The following is a 17,472-nucleotide window of genomic DNA, read 5'->3' as shown; positions in this document are numbered from 1 at the left end:
GCACTGCATTTCAGTGTCACTACGGTTCCTGGTTCGAATCCAGGCTGCATCACATCCGGCCGTGATTGGGAGTCCCATAGGGCGGCGCACAATTGGCCCAGCGTTGTCTGGTTTTTCCCGGGGTAGGCAGCCATAGTAAATAATAATGTATTTTTAACTGACTCGCCTAATTAAATAAATAGAAATAAAAATAAACCTAGGGCATGTACAACTATGAACATGCTCCTGTAACCCCGTTTGTTTCTACGGCAACAGAGGAGGAGCTTGAACTTTCACCTGTGACTGTTGCGGATGTAGTTGGCTAAGGAAATTAGAGTTTTTGGTTGGTACAACTAGCAGGCTGTAAAATCACGAAATCTACCTCCAATAAATAATGTTGAAGTTTATTTGTGAAATATGTTAAGCAATCGAATGGATTTACATGATGGCAAAATGTCGCAAGTTTGGAGAAAATGACGAGGTACAGTATTGAGCAAGCTTGTTTAGTTAGCTAACATAATCAGCTGTCCAATCTACTGTACAGCTAGTAATCAATGCTACTACTTTGCAACACGTTATTATTGTATAAGAATAACGATTGGTCTGTCACAATATGACAAACGCAACAGAACTGAAAAACACGCTATTTTTGCTGTATAGCTAAATAGCTAGCTAATCCTTCAGCCAAACTAGCAATGGTTATTGGTGTCAGCTGTTTAGCTTGCTCGTTAGTTGGTCTGTTTAACTTGAATCATAGATAGCACATCTGTATTACATACGTTAGTCAACCTGCCCAACTGCTTACAATGTACTCTTCTCTCCCATGTTGCTTTTAGGTGACTTGCTTAACAACAGTAGCTTGGACATTTGTGATATGATAATCACAAAAGACAAGTGTGTAAAATGGACTGAAGTAATTAGTTAGTTGCTAACTATTGAGATGTGCTACTAGCTGTACATATAAAAAATATATGACCAATAAGCACTTTAAGTTGTCTTTGCCTACAAATCACCAATCTACATGAACATCATGTACTAAGAAATAAGTTGTTACTGTTTGCATGCTCTGTCGTCACTTTAAGGTCAATTCACCTCCACATACATTTGTTTTGCTAACCACACATAAACAGAGCTGATCATGTCACTAGTAGAGCAGTCCCAAAAGTGGTTCCCGACTCATGTCCAAGCCACTGTTCTTCAAGCAACTGACCTACAAGCTAAGAGTAAGAATGGCACCAACGATGCCTACACTATCATTCAGCTGGGAAAGGAGAAGTACTCGACATCGGTGGCAGAGAAAACACTCAGCCCAGTGTGGAGAGAAGAAGCCTCCTTTGAACTGCCAGGTCTGCTTCTGGAGGGCAACCCAGAAATCTACGAACTATGCCTCATTGTGATGCACAGGTCCCTGGTGGGGATGGATAAATTCCTGGGCCAGAGTACCATCAATCTCAATGAGATTTTTGATAACAAGGAGAGAAGGAAAACTGAGTAAGTATCACCAACTAATCTAACTAAATAATGTTTTTGCTGCCTTTCAAGGAAGTTTCAGAACATTAAGCCTAATACGATATAACTTTTTGCCCAACTGTTAAATATGACATTTGTCTTCTCTGCTCTCAAACCCACATGTATAAACACATAGGCTGTAAAGTCACAACGAACAATTCTAAGCCTTTGGTTTCCTAGTTCTGTGTTTGATGTTTAAGGAACTGCCAACAGGAAGAAGTAGGTTGGATTTGCGGAACTGTCTTGTTCACGTCACAGGACTAACCTGCAGAAATAATATGGAACATGATTCAGAGGGTTGGGTAGACTAGGCTAAATCATTTGATGGTTTGGAAAAACTGTCCCTGGTCACCAATGATGTGTTTCTGTGGTCAGCATTGCAAACGTTTTAATGTGGCAGTCAATGGTAAAACATTCTAACAGTATTTCTAATTGTATTCTCAACTCGCAATTGTATACTTTTAATGTGGGGCTATGACAGTCAATTTCAAATTAGTCTGACATTGCTTGTCTTATCTCACCGCCACTAATGAGATGGGTGTGCTTGATGCATGTCGTGTCGGATCTTCTCAAAGTCAAGGGGGGAGGTTGACAGTGCGCACCTCATCTCTCCTGTCACATCCAACCTGCTTTGATATTTGTTTTTAATGGAGACCAGAGCACTGAATAAGCGTACCATGAGTTTTAATGGTCTTTTGACTTTTTAGCCCATTTCCTCACCAATTTCGTGATATCCAAGTGGTAGTTAGTCTTGTCCTATCGCTGCAACTCCTGTACGGACTCGGGAGAGGTGAAGGTCGAGAGCCATGCTTTCTCCAAAACACAACCCTGCCAAGTCACACTGCTCGCTTAACCCGGAAGCCAGCCGCAGCAATGTATCGGACGAAGCACCATACAACTGGTGACCGTGTCAGCGTGCATGCGCCCGGCCCGCCACAGGTGTCGCTAGAGTGCGATGGGACAAGGACATCCCGGCCAAACCCTCCCCTAACCCGGACGACACTGGGTCAATTGTGCACCACCTCATGGGTCTCCCGGTCGCGGCCGGATTAAACCCTGGTCTGTTGTGACGCCTCAAGCACTGCAACGCAGTGTCTTAGACCGCTGCACCACTCGGGAGGCCTTCTCTAAAATACTTTGCACAAATGTATTTACATTCCTGTTAGTGAGCATTTTGTCTTTTGCCAACATGATCCATCCACCTGACAGGTGTGTTATATGAAGAAGCAGATTAAATAGCATGATCATTCAATCTACCAGGGTGTTTACAAACACTATAGGAACAAGATAATCCACATGTTTACTAATACTGTAGAACTTTGTTCTAAAGCTGTATCCATATCCATTGGATTCAGTTTCTTATTTATTTTTTATTTCACCTTTATTTAACCAGGTAGGCCAGTTGAGAACAAGTTCTCATTTAAACTGCGACCATGTCAAGATAAAGCAAAGCAGTGCGACAAAAACAACAGAGTTACACATAAACAAACGTACAGTCAATAACACAATATAAAAATCTATGTACAGTGTGTGCAAATGTAGAAGAGTAGGGAGGTAAAGGCAATAGATAGGCCATGGAGACGAAATGATTACAATTTCGCATTAACACTGGAGTGATAAATGTGCAGATGATGATGTGCAAGTAGAGATAATGGGGTGCAAAAGAGCAAGAGGATAAGTAACAATATGGGGATGAGGTAGTTGGGTGTGCTATTTACAGATTGGCTGTGTACAGGTACAGTGATCGGTAAGCTGCTCTGACAGCTGATGCTTGAAGCTAGAGAGGGAGATTGGATTTTTGCAATTAGTTCCAGTCATTGGCAGCAGAGAACTGGAAGGAAAGGCGGCCAAAGTAAGTGTTGGCTTAGGGGGTGACCAGTGAAGTATACCTGCTGGAGCGCGTGCTACGAGTGGGTATTGCTATGGTGACCAATGAGCTAAGGTGGGGCTTTACGTAGCATAGACTTATAGATTACTTGGAGCCAGTGGGTTTGGCCACGAATATGTAGCGAGGGCCAGCCGACGAGAGCATATAGGTTGCAGTAGTATATGGGGCTTTGGTGACAAAATGGATGGCACTGTGATAGACTACATCCAATTTGCTGAGTTAATGTCGGAGGCTATTTTGTAAATGACATCGCCGAAGTCGAGGATCGGTAGCATAGTCAGTTTTACGAGGGTATGTTTGGCAGCATTTGTGAAGGAGGCTTTGTTGCGAAATAGGAAGCCGATTCTAGATTTCATTTTGGATTGGAGATGTTTGATGTGAGTCTGGAAGGAGAGTTTACAGTCTAACCAGACACCTTGGTATTTGTAGTTGTCCACATATTCTAAGTCAGAACCGTCCAGAGTAGTGATGCTAGTCGGGCGGTAGTGTGCGGTCAGCAATCGGTTGAAGAGCATGCACTTAGTTTTACTTGCATTTAAAAGCAGGTGGAGGCCTCGGAAGGAGTGTTGTATGGCATTGAAGTTTGTTTTGGAAGTTTGTTAGCACAGTGTCCAAAGAAGGGCCAGATGTATACAGAATGGTGTCGTCTGCGTAGAGGTGGATCAGAGAATCACCAGCAGCAAGAGCGACATCATTGATATATACAGAGAAAAGAGTGGGTCCGAGAATTGAACCCTGTGGCACCCCCATAGAGACTGCCAGAGGTCCGTACAACAGGCCCTCCGATTTGACACACTGAACTCTATCTGGGAAGTAGTTGGTGAACCAGGCGAGGCAGTCATTTGAGAAGCCAAGGCTATCGAGTCTGCCGATAAGAATGCTGTGATTGACAGTCGAAGCTTTGGCCAGGTCGATGAAGACGGCTGCACAGTACTGTCTTTTATTGATGGCGGTTATGATATCGTTTAGGACCTTGATCGTGGCTGATGTGCACCCATGACCAGCTCGGAAACCAGATTGCATAGTGGAGAAGGTACAGTGGGATTCGAAATGGTCAGTGATCTGTTTGTTAACTTGGCTTTTGAAGATTTTAGAAAGGCAGGGCAGGATGGATATAGGTCTAACAGTTTGAGTCTACAGTGTCTCCCCCTTTGAAGACGGGGATGACCGCGGCAGCTTTACAATCTTTGGGGATCTCAGATGATACGAAAGAGAGGTTGAATAGGCTAGTAATAGGGGTCAAATTTTTTTGGGTGGATAATGAGATGTTGGTAGGGGTAGCCAGGTGGAAAGCATGGCCAGCCGTAGAAAAATGCTTATTGAAATCATCAATTATCGTAGATTTATCGGTGGTGACAATGTTTCCTATCCTCAGTGCAGTGGGCAGATGGGAGGAGGTGCTCTTATTCGCCATGGACTTTACAGTGTCCCAAAGCTTTTTGGAAATAGTGCTATTGGATGCAAATTTCTGTTTGAAAACCTAGCTTTAGCTTTCCTAACTGACTATTTGTTCCTGACTTCCCTGAAAAGTTGCATATCGCGGGGGCTATTCGATGCTAATGCAGAAGGCCACAGGATGTTTTTGTGCTGGTCAAGGGCAGTCAAGTCTGGGGTGAACCAAGGGCTGTATCTGTTCTTAGTTCTAAATTTTTTGCTTAAGATGGTGAGGAAAGCACTTTTAAAGAGCGACCAGACATTCTCTACTGACGGGATGACGTCAATATCCTTCCAGGATACCCGGGCCAGGTCGATTAGAAAGGCCTGCTCGCTGAAGTGTTTTAGGGAGCGTTTGACAGTGATGAGGGGTGTTTTTTTGACCAAGAACCCGTTACGCACCCAGGCAATGGGGTAATGATCGCTGAGATCCTGGTTGAAGACAGCAGAGGTGTATTTAGAGGTCAAGTTGGTCAGGATGATATCTATGAGGGTGCCCATGGTTACGGATTTAGGGTTGTACCTGGTAGGCTCCTTGATAATTTGTGTGAGATTGAGGGCATCTAGCTTAGATTGTAGGACGGCCAGGGTGTTAAGAATGTCCCAGTTTAGGTCACCTAACAGTACGAACTCTGAAGATGGATGGGGGGAAATCAATTCACAAATGGTGCCCAGGGCACAGCTGGGGGCTGAAGGGGGTCTATAACAAGCGGCAACGGTGAGAGAGTTGTTTCTGGAAAGGTGGATTTTTAAAAGTAGAAGCTCGAATTGTTTGGGCACAGACTTGGATAGTATGACAGAACTCTGCAGGGTATCTCTGCAGTAGATTGCAACTCTGCCCCCGTTTGGCAGTTCTACCTTGTCGGAAAATGTTATAGTTGGGGATGGAAATTTCAGGATTCAGACACTGCTAGGACATCCGGGTTGGCGGAGTGTGCTAAAGCAGTGAATAAAACAAACTTATGGAGGAGGCTTCTAATGTTAACATGCATGAAACCAAGGCTTTTACGGTTATAGAAGTCAACAAATGAGAGTGCCTGGGGATTGGGAGTGAAGCTAGGGGCTGCAGGGCCTGGGTTAGCCTCTACATTACGAGAGGAGTAGGATAAGGGTACGGCTAAAGGCTATAAGAACTGGTCGTCTAGTGCGCTCGGAACAGAGAGTGAAAGGAGCAGGTTTCTGGGTGCTGAAGAATAGATTCAAGGCATAATGTACAGACAATGGTATTACAGGATGTGAATACAAAGGAGGTAAACCTAGGCATAGAGTTACGATGAGAGAGGTTTTGTCTCTTTAGGCACCATTGAAGCTGGCCACCTCTCATAGCCTGTTTCTTCCTAGGTTCTGGCTTTTCTAGGGAGTTTTTCCTAGCCACCGTGCTTCTACACCTGCATTGCTTGCTGTTTGGGGTTTTAGGCTAGGTTTCTGTACAGCACTTTGTGACATCAGCTGATATAAGAAGGGCTTTATAAATAAATACATTTGATTGATTAAGCCAGGTGAGGTCACCACATGTGTGGGGGTTGGAACAAAAGGTCTAGCTAAGGAATATTGAGCAGGGCTGGGGGCTCTGCAGTGAAATAGGATAATAATCACTAACCAAAACAGCAATAGACAAGGCATATTGACATTAGGTAGAGGCGTGTGTAGCCGAGTGATCATAGGGTCCAGTGAGTAGCTATGCGAGCTGGAGACACGGCGATTCGGACAGCTAGCGGGCCGGGGCTAGCAGATGGGCCTTAGAGCGACGTCGCAACGGGAGAGCCTGTTGAAACCCCCTCGGATGGTTACGTCGGCAGACCAGTCGTGATGGATTGGCGGGGCTCTTTGTCGGCAGTAAAAGGGTCCAGGCAAAATAGGTATTGTAGCCCAAGAATTGGCTGATGGACCACTTCAGCTAGCCGGGAGATGGGCCTAGCCTGGAGCTAGCCTGGAGCTAATTGATGCTTGCTTCGGGACAGAGACGTTAGCCAGGAGTAGCCACTTGGATAGCTGCTAGCTAGCTGCGATGATCCGGTGTAGAGGTTCCGCGCTTGCGGTAGGAATCTGGAGATGTGGTAGAGAAAAAGCAGTCGAATATGCTCTGGATTGATATTGGGCTGTGCAGACTGGCAGGAATTGACCCGGCTGAGGCTGGCTGATGTCTGAGTTAACGGTGATGACCGCTAGCAGTGGCAAACTGACTACTAGCTAGTTAGCTGGCTCGCCACTGATGGGGTTCCGGTTCTAAAGTGTAAAAAATAGCAGATCCGTACCACATTGGGCAAGGCGGGTTGCAGGAGACTATGTTCCATCCGTAGATTTAAATTGAGATTGTATATATTTCGTATATATATTTTTTTAAAGAAAGTGGCTATATCCAGTGGCTATATTAAGATAGTGGCTATATCCAGGAAAGCCAAAGTTCAAAAAGCTGGGCCTAAAAAGTGTATTAGAGATCATGCAAAAGATTTTGCTGTGACTCTTATGCGGATGATGTAAAAAATATTTGTTGGTCTGATGTGATTAATATGGAGCCTCCAGATGCTGCACTTGATGAATTTATGAAATATCTTCTTCCAATTATTAATAAACATGCACCTATTATGAAACTGACTGTTGGAACTGTTAAGGCTCCATGGATTGATGAGGAATTGAAAATCTGTATGGTTGAAAGAGATGGGGCAAAAGGAGTGGCTAATAAGTCTGGCTGCACATCTGACTGGCTGACTTACTGCAAATTGAGATATTATGTGAGTAAACTCAACAAAAAGAAGAAGAAACTGTATTATGAAGCCAAGATCACTTTACATGTAATTTACATTCAATTATGTGCAGAAAGACAAATTCAACTCCATTTTTCATTGAATCAGATGGCTTATTCATTACAAAACCATTTGATGTTGCCAATTTATTTAAATGATTACTTATTTGGCAAAGTGGGCAAACTTAGGCAGGAAATGCCAACAATGAACAGTGAGGCATCGTATTCATGCACAAAATAACTAATAATAAATTAAAGCATTTTAAGTTCGAATTTTGTAAAGTTAGTGTGGGAGAAGTGGAAAATTATTGTTATCAACTTAGATGCAAAGCTACTGAGGATGGTAGCTGACTCTATAGCCACTCCTATCTGTCATATTTAATCTGAGCCTACAGGAGAGTCTTTGTCCACCGGCCTGGAGGGAAGCCAAAGTCATTCCGCTACCCAAGAGTGGTAAAGCGGCCTTTACTGGTTCTAACAGCAGACCTATCAGCGAGCTGGCATTTCTCAGTACACAAATTAACAACAGAGTTTCAGCATGTTAATTTAAAACAAAATTGTTTTAACCTTTTATTTAAGTCAATTAAGAACAAAGAACAAATTCTTATTTACAATGATGGCCTACCCCCGGCCAAACACTAACCTGGACGACGCTGGGCCAATTGTGCACTGCCCTATGGGACTCCCAATCACGGCCGGTTGTGATCCAGCCAGGAATCTAACCAGGGTCTGTAGTGACGCCTCTAGCACTGAGATGCAGTGCCTTAGACTGCTGCACCACTCGGGAGCCCAAATAGAGAAGGGCACTCAACATGTACTGTACTGCGCTGACACAAATTACTGATGACTGATGATTGGTTGAAAGAAATTGATAACAAAAATATTGTGGGAGCTGTACTGTTAGATTTCAGTGCAGCCTTCGATATTATTGACCATAACCTGTTGTTGAAAAAACTTATGTTGTGGCTTTTCAACCTCTTCCATATTGTGGATTCAGAGCTATCTATCTAATAGAACTCAAAGGGTTTTCTTTCATGATAGCTTCTCTAATGTCAAACATGTAAAGTGTGGTGTACCGCAGAGCAGCTCTCTGGCATTGAACAAGGCATGTGTGTCCATGTATGCTGATGATTCAACCATATACTGTACGCATCGGCAACCACAGTTAATGAAGTCACTGAAACCCTTAACAAAGAGTTGCAATCTGTTTTGGAATGGTGGCCAGTAATAAACTGGTCATGAACATGTTTAAAACTAAGGGCGTTGTATGTGGTACAAATCATTCCCTAAGTTCTAGACATCTGAATCTGGTAATGAATGGTGTGGCTGTTGAACAGGTTGAGTAGACTAAATTACTTGGCGTTACCTTAGATTGTAAACTGTCATTGTCAAGACATATAAACTCAGCAAAAAAAGAAACGTCCCTTTTTCAGGACCCTGTCTTTCAAAGATAATTTGTAAAAATCCATATAACTTAACAGATCTTCATTGTAAAGGGTTTAAACACTTTCCCATGCGTGTTCAATGAACCATAAACAATTAATGAACATGCACCTGTGGAACAGTTGTTAAGACACTAACAGCTTACAGATGGTAGGCAATTAAGGTCACAGTTATGAACACTTATGACACTAAAGAGGCCTTTCTACTGACTCTGAAAAACACCAGAAGAAAGATGCCCAGGGTCCCTGCTCATCTGCGTGAACATGCTTTAGGCATGCTGCAAGGAGGCATGAGGACTGCAGAGGTGACCAGGGAAATAAATTGCAAAGTCCATACTGTGCGACACCTAAGACAGAGCTACAGGGAGACAGGACGGACAGCTGATCGTCCTCGCAGTGGCAGACCATGTGTTACACCTGCACAGGATTGGTACATCCGAACAGCACATCTGCAGGACCGGTACAGGGTGGCAACAACAACTGCCCGAGTTACACCAGGAACGCACAATCCCTCCATCAGTGCTCAGACTGTCTGCAATAGGCCGAGAGAGGCTGGACTGAGGGCTTGTAGGCCTGTTGTAAGACAACAACGTCGCCTATGGGCACAAACCCACTGTCGCTGGACCAGACAGGACTGGCAAAAAGTGCTCTTCACTGATGAGTCGCGGTTTTGTCTCACCAGGGGTGATGATCAGATTTGCGTTTATCGTAGAAGGAATGAGCGTTACACCGAGGCCTGTACTCTGGAGCGGGATCAAGGTGGAGGGTCCGTCATGGTCTGGGGTGGTGTTGTCACAGCATCATCGGATTGAGCTTGTTGTCATTGCAGGCAATCTCAACGCTGTGCGTTACAAGGAAAACATCCTCCTCCCTCATGTGGCACCCTTCCTGCAGGCTCATCCTGACATGACCCTCCAGCATGACAATGCCACCACGCACAGAACGAGCAGTATGGCTGAGTTCCTGCAAGACAGGAATGTGAGTGTCCTGCCATGGCCAGCAAAGAGCCCGGATCTCAATCCCAGTGAGCACGTCTGGGACCTGTTGGATCGGAGGGTGAGGGCAAGGGCCATTCCCCCCAGAAATGTCTGGGAACTTGCAGGTGCCTTGGTGGAAGAGTGGAGTAACATCTCACAGCAAGAACTGGCAAATCTGGTGCAGTCCATGAGGAGGAGATGCACTGCAGTACTTAATGCAGCTGGTGGCCACACCAGATACTGACGGTTAGTTTTGATTTTGACCCGCCTTTGTTTAGGGACACATTATTCCATTTCTGTTAGTCACATGTCTGTGGAACTTGTTCAGTTTATATCTCAGTTGTTGAATCTTGTTATGTTCATACAAATATATACACATATAATTGGTAAGTTTAATGAAAATAAACGCAGTTGACAGTGAGAGGGCATTTCTTTTTTGCTGAGTTTACAATCAAAGTTTGTGAAGATGGGGAGAGGTCTGTCGGTAATAAAGAGATCAAACATATGTATTTATAAAGCTCTTTTTACATCAGCCAATGTCAAAGTACTATACCGAAACCCAGCAAGCAATGCAGAGGTAGAAGCACAGTGGCTAGAAAAAAACTCCCTAGAAAGGCAGGAACCTAGGAAGAAACCTAGAGAGGAACCAGGCTCTGATGGGTGGCCAGTCCTCTTCTGGCTGTGCCGGGTTGACATTATAACAGTACATGGCCAAGATGTTCAAACGTTCATAGATGACCAGCAGGTTCAAATAATAATCACATTTGTTGTACAGGGTGCAACAGGTCAGCACCTCATGAGTAAATGTCAGTTGTTTTTTTATAGTTGAGCATTCAGAGTTAGAGACAGCAGTTGCGGTAGAGAGTCGAAATCAGAAGGTCCGGGACAAGTTAACACGTCCTGTGAACTGCCGCAGGCAGAACAGATGAAACTGCTTTTTGACACCACACTCCAAAAAGCAAGTTCTGCAGGCTAGTTTTCTTATCTTGATTATTGTCCAGTCGAGTGCTGCAAGGAAAGACCTAGTTAAGCTGCAGCTGGCCCAGAACAGAGCGGCACATCTTGCTCTTCATTATAATCAGAGGGCTGATATAAATACTATGCATGCCAGTCTCTATTGGCTAAGAGTTGAGGAGACTGACTGCATCACTTGTGTTGAAAATCCCAATGTTTGCGTAGTCAACTTACACACAACTCTGACACACACACACTTACCCCACCAGACATGCCACCAGGGGTCTTTTCACAGTCCCCAAATCCAGAACAAATTCAAGAAAGCGTACAGTATTTTTATAGAGCCATTATTGCGAGGAACTCCGTTCCATCTCATATTGCTCAAATAAACAGCAAACCTGGTTTAAAGAAACAGATCAAGCAACACCTCGCTGCACAATGCCTCTCCCCTATTTGACCTAGATAGTTTATAGTTTGTGTGTATGTATTGATATGTAGGCTACGTGTGCCTTTTAAATTAAAAAAATGTACTGAGGAGTATTTCTGTCTGTAATTAAGCCCGTTTGTGGGGGAAAAACTAATTCTGATTAGCTGGGCCTGGCTCTCCAGTGGGTGGGGAACGGCACCTGCCCAGCCATGTGAAATCCATAGATTATGGCCTAAATGATTTCATTCGAATTGACTGATTTTCTAATATGAACCGTAACTCAGTCAAATCTTTGAAGTTTTTGCATGTTGAGTTTATATTTTTGTTCAATATATAATATTTCATTTATAAAACAGCATTTTTTATAAATATCCCGCAAACCCATTTTCATATCAGGTCGTGACCCCTAGTTTGCGAACCGCTGGGGTAAGAACTAGAATACCCTACCTCAATATTTGTAGCCATAGGTGATAATAGCTCTCTAGGAGCTGATTCGTCGTCAGTATTGTGGAGTAATTATAATGTTATGGTAAGATTGGAAAGGGAGAACGCTGGTCAGAGAGCAGTGCTGAATTTATTTTGATCCTATCCTTATTGACACAGGCCACAACGACGCACTGGGAAACGCATATCGGCCGTTGTAGGAACGATGCATCGTGAAAACACTCGTAAGCCTAAATTCCATCGCTATCGGAAACCGGGCCCTGTAGGATGGGGTCGATAAACCAGGAGGATTCTCCATCATTTAAATCTCCAGTTTGGGAACATTTTGGCTTCCCAGTAGATTACAACAGCGATGGACAGAGAGTTAACAGTACTATGTCGCCACTGCTCAACGAAATAGCCCATGCAGCTGCCAACACCTCAAACATGTTGGCAAATTTATGTCGACATCACCCTAGTGTTCCTACCACCTGAGCAAGATGGAAACGCCAAAAAAAATCACAACTTTTTCTTCCCTCTGCATTCAAGCAGCCCTTCGCTGCCGATTCTGACCGTGCCAAATAAATTACAAGAGCGATAGGCATGTTTATAGCCGCGGATATGCGCCCATTACGAACTTCGCCCTCTCGCGCCAATTTTCAGCAAACGGGTAGTACCCGCTCTATATAAGCAATGGTGCATTGTGTTGCGCTTACTACAGATGGATGGGCCTCCAGTGCTACACAAAGGTACTTAATGACAGCCCATCACATTACCCCAGTGGGGGAGATGAGAGATACTGTGCTGCTGACACGCCCCCTTAATGAGAGTCACACAAGTGCACATATTTTCATCTTTGTAAGAAAATATCATGCCATAGGCCTATACGATTTCACACGCATATTGCACTTTGTTTTAGTGTTGTTGAGTAATCGTGCGTTTTCATTTAAGAAAATACAAAGTGTTGGTATTCTGATTGTGCTCTCACCAGTCATTATATGACTCATGATAATTTATGGAATCGGAAATACCAACGTTTTGTATTCTCTCAAATAAACCAAAATTAACTACAGTAACTGTTGGTGTTTTATATTTCCCGCTGTACCGAAAACGAACCGTAACCCCAAAAAAGCAATATGTACTAAACTGGATTTGGTGACCTGTTTCACCCCTAGTTGCCTGGACATCTGTCTTGTTGTGACACAGGCTACGCCATTGTGCTAGTTAAAAGATGTGCTTTGTTGACACCGAACAATGAATCAGGAGGTTAGTCTTTTGAGAATAGACTGCCATTCATGTTGTAATTGAGTTGACTGGGTGCAGTCTTTGTAGTTGGTGAACTAGTCCAGCGAGAACCGCAGTCAGCAGGCCATCAGATAATCTTTCCTGTCTAATAGCAGCAAACTGTTCCACCTCAATTCCAGTAATCACACAATCAACAAATGGCAATACTGTCCTTGCTTATTCTTGCCTTATACTGGAATTGAGATGGTAAACTGTCATTTATGGACATGGCATAGGCTAAACATTATGTTGTGCTCTTTTGGGTATTAGCCTATGCTAACTGAATGTGGTTGAACTGGCCAAACATGTCTTGTTACTAATTCTGACTCAAATGATATATATTTTTCCAGTGGTGTGGATGTATGGAAAAAAACACTACACCAGCTCCACCCAATCCAGTTGCGCTGTGTAAAGTTATTTTTGGCTGTGTAGAATAACTATGGCACAATGTGTTGTGGTTAGCTAGGCCTAGGCTACGTGGATGAGTAAGCCTCCATTCTGCTCAGAGGAACAGGAACATAAGAGGATCTGGTGTCAATTAGCCATTGGTACATTTCGTCATGCAAACATTAGCACACTTCCTCTTTACCCATTTAGTTGGGGAGAATTGCGATGTGTCATAGGCAACCGTTGATGGTAGTATTTATTCAAGGTGCCGGAGCTGATGCACCTCCAGGGTTTTGCAGTCATTCAAGTACAGAGCTGTTGTGGAGATGTCAATGTACCAGTATTTAGTCATCCCACACAACTGACTCAACTAGAATGAGCCAAAGGCCCACTCTTGTGCTGCCATATCCATATACTGGAGCAGTCCCAATTTGCTAACTAGCTGTGTCCGTCAACTGTATTTTCAAGCTGACACATGGGGAGGAGAGTCTATCTAGACATTGAAGTAGGCAGCCCCTAATTATCGCACACCTGTGTTGATTGTGAGGAGTTTCTCAGAGGTCTTGGTAGAGTGGGAGTATTGTGGTTCCAGGCAGAGGGAGGTTTATCTTGGCCTTGACACCCATGTGAAGTACAGGGCTGGCCCCCTCAGCAGCATGCTGTGGCTCCTAGATCGTGCTCCGAAGGACAGAGCACACTATGTGAATAAGGCTAGCTAGACCAAGAGGCCCCTGCCATGGAGGTTCTTTAGACACAGTTTAGGGCAAAAAACATCATGCCTGTCCACTTTTCCAATGACAGAAATAGCCTATAGCTTGAACAGACAGAGAGAGGTTGTGCTCATTGAGGAATTGTGGAATTTACCAGAGCACCTGCTGTTTGAGAGGTGGTTTAAATGTTGACTTTGTATTTTGAGTGAGCTTTGTTCCCAGTTCTACATTGTTGCAGTCGACAAACCATTGGTTTAAAAAGGCCAGACCAGTGGTCACAAAGCGGTCGATCGCGGTCTACTGGTCGATCTCCAAAGCATTCCTAGTCGATCGCCAACAATTTCTATAAAAAACCCAATAATAAAGGCACAGAGTTTCTAAACAAAGAAAGCGCAACTTCGTGAGACTTCCGGGAACGCTTGTGAAACAGACCAAATAGACCAGGCCGGGGTTTGAGAAGTCAATGAGAAGTGCAAAATTCTTCCTTCGTTTTTAATTTTCCCGAAATCTAAAGGCACAACCTAGATTCGAGCTAATTTCTTAAGTAGTTTAGCATGCTATTACTCCAACCTCTTGATCGTGACAAACTTACACATTTTAATGTTTGTCTTAAACAACTTTATATTGAAGGAGTGCCTTTTTGATTTGACAGCCTGCACATGTGCAGTTCGGCGGGAGAAACGACCGTTTGGATCCGATGACGTGTTTAGCTAGCCAACGTCGCCATGACGTAGTCTCAAGTGTGATCGGGGATTTCTATTGGAGAAGCAGTTTTTGCCTGTCTTTGATAAAGCCTTGCGTTCGTGTTTTTATATTTGTTTCGCGCTGTTTGTGGTCGGTGCACTTGATTCAGCTGCCCTGTGCGGGATAGTCGAAGTGTCTCCATTTTGAACCATTTCATGTGTCTGAAGGTACAAACTCCGCCATCAGCTGGAAGACAGGGTCTTCTTTTTGGTCAGTCTCCATCCGCTGAGATTGACCGTCAGATGCAGGCACCATCAATAAAATAAAAAAAGCGAATTATTTCAATTCATGCTCACTCAGCTATGCCTCAAGTAATACAGCAAAGTATCTATTACCAAGGTTGATCATATACCTCAAGTTTTATAATATAATGATTAAATTGTCTGAGAAGAACAACATTGCAATGCCATTGGCAGGGTAATTCAAGCATAGCCAATATGCATTGATAATGTATTGGGCCTATAGCCTATTGCACACACATCATTGCTACAGAGCTGTTTTTAATTGGTTAATGTTGCATAGGCTTACGTTTTTTAAGTAATGTTTTTTTTAATTTTTAATTTTTTATCAGAGCGCTAGACCTCCGCCTGCATTTTGACTTAAAAAGTGATCTCCCCTCAAAGGTTGGTGACCACTGGGCTAGGCCTAGGCTATGGAGAAGCCAGCATTCTCATTAGCATGTATGAGTTGCATGGTTATCCTGCATCATTGCCTTTGTAATTTCCCAATTGCTTGTCGTAGCAGTTCTGAACAAAGGCCAGATTTGTGCAAATGTCACCCCTTTTTCTCACAGCGACGGCATCAATCGTATTACTTCCAGCAGAAAAGGCAAAGAGGTTAAATAAACAGGAGCAGAGTAGCAGAATGGCCTTGATGAACCATATTATTCAACATTCTTTTCGCGATTCAGACCATCACAGTTAGCAGGGAATTATGTTTATCCCTCGTATAATATGTATTCACAGGGAGACGAAAAGCTTCAAGTGACGTCGCCTGTGGATTTATGTGAGGTGAAATTGGGGACTTCCACCACAGACATTTTACCCTAATAATTTATTGAATACACAAGTTGTTACTCTTCCTCAGGGAAATGTCGGACTCAAACAGTTTTTTGAACCCCACTTTTCTAATAATTTCTTCAAAATAAATGGCTCAATTCACTTGGGTACTCTCAGATTTCTGTGTTGTACGTTTACTGATAGTTTTTACCTCAGTCGATAGAGCATATCACTTTAGCCTGTTTTTTTGTTGTTTTTTTAAAGCAAATTTTTCATAAACAAAGCCTAGAATTTAGATGAATTAAATAATAGGCCTATATTTTTCACTGATTAAAAAAAAAAAAAAACTTACACCAATATTTCCAAGTGGAAAAATGTCTGAACATGTTCATAATTCATACATTTTTAAAAGGATGAATATGTAACCACCCATGTTGCTATGACAAACCTAAATTATCTCAGAACAAAAAAATTAACTTTAACTTGAATTTGTGACGTTTTACCACCCATTAAGGCACCTGCTGTTTTCTTTGATGTTTTCATCTTATATTCCTGTATTCATTTTAATGTGCCACTAACAACAATTACCTGTCTAATTATCCCTATGTTCTTCTTTCAGCTGGTACTCTTTGGACTCCAGGCCAGGGAAGAAGAGGAAGGAGAGAGGGAAGATCCAGGTCAGCATCCAGTTCATGAGGAACAACATGACGGCCAGCATGTTCGACCTTTCCGTAAAGGACAAGCCCCGCTCGCCCTTCACTAAACTCAAGGACAAGCTGAAGGGTCGCAAGCACGATGGTGGCTTCTCCGACACCTCCTCAGCCATCCTGCCCCGCTCCGCCATGTTTGACTCGGAGACCCTTCGTCAGCCCAGTGCTCCGGACCATCAGCCCCAGCCAGAGCCCAAAATCAAGAGACACTTACTGGCCGGCTCCCATAAGCTCTCCGCTGCCCACTCCATGTCCGACCTCATTGGCACCCACTTCCGCCCCAAGCTGGACTCTATGAACTCCATCGAGGAGCTGGGTAAGGACAGCAGCTTCTTCTAGTGTTAGGCCTATTTTGTTACAGTACAACCTTATTCGAAAATGTATTCAATTGTTTTTTTCCCCCTCATCAATCTACTACATACAATACTCCATAATGACAAAGCAAAAATTGTTTTTAAAATATATTTTTGCAAATGTAGCAATTGTTTTATTTTTTATGATTTCACATACACATAAGTATTCAGACACTTGACTCAGTACTTTGTTGAAGCACCTTTGGCAGTGATTACAGCCTCGAGTCTTCTTGGTTATGACGCACGCTACAAGCTTGCAGATCCTCTCAAGCTCTATCAGGTTGGATTGGGAGTGTCACTGCACAGCTATTTTCAGGTCTCTCCAGATATGTTTGATCGGGTTCAAGTACGTGCTCTGGCTGGGCTACTCAATGACATTCAGAGACTTGTCCCAAAGACACTCCTGCATTGTCTTGGCTGAGTGCTTAGGGTCGTTGTCCTGTTGGAAGGTGAACCTTCACCCCAGTCTGAGGTCCTGAGCACTCTGGTGAAGGTTTTCATCAAGGATCT

The 17,472-nt window shown here is 43.5% G+C and overlaps 1 protein-coding gene across 2 annotated transcripts in view; it reads left to right on the top strand.

The window, feature by feature from the left end:
* Nucleotides 1–275: 275 nt before the first annotated feature.
* LOC129853468 (rab11 family-interacting protein 2-like) overlaps nucleotides 276–17,472 on the top strand; it is a 40,438-nt gene continuing 23,241 nt past the window's right edge. For both annotated transcript variants that reach the window (XM_055919565.1, XM_055919557.1), the window contains exons 1-3: nucleotides 276–460; nucleotides 816–1,470; nucleotides 16,519–16,925. In XM_055919565.1, coding sequence (XP_055775540.1) covers nucleotides 1,118–1,470; nucleotides 16,519–16,925 — 760 coding nt within the window. In that variant the 5' untranslated portion in view covers nucleotides 276–460; nucleotides 816–1,117. The remainder of the gene's footprint in view (nucleotides 461–815; nucleotides 1,471–16,518; nucleotides 16,926–17,472) is intronic.

The sequence above is a fragment of the Salvelinus fontinalis genome, chromosome 1, assembly GCF_029448725.1.
Source record: "Salvelinus fontinalis isolate EN_2023a chromosome 1, ASM2944872v1, whole genome shotgun sequence".
NCBI classification, from domain to species: domain Eukaryota; kingdom Metazoa; phylum Chordata; class Actinopteri; order Salmoniformes; family Salmonidae; genus Salvelinus; species Salvelinus fontinalis.
This window is presented reverse-complemented; position numbering and strand designations above follow the sequence as displayed.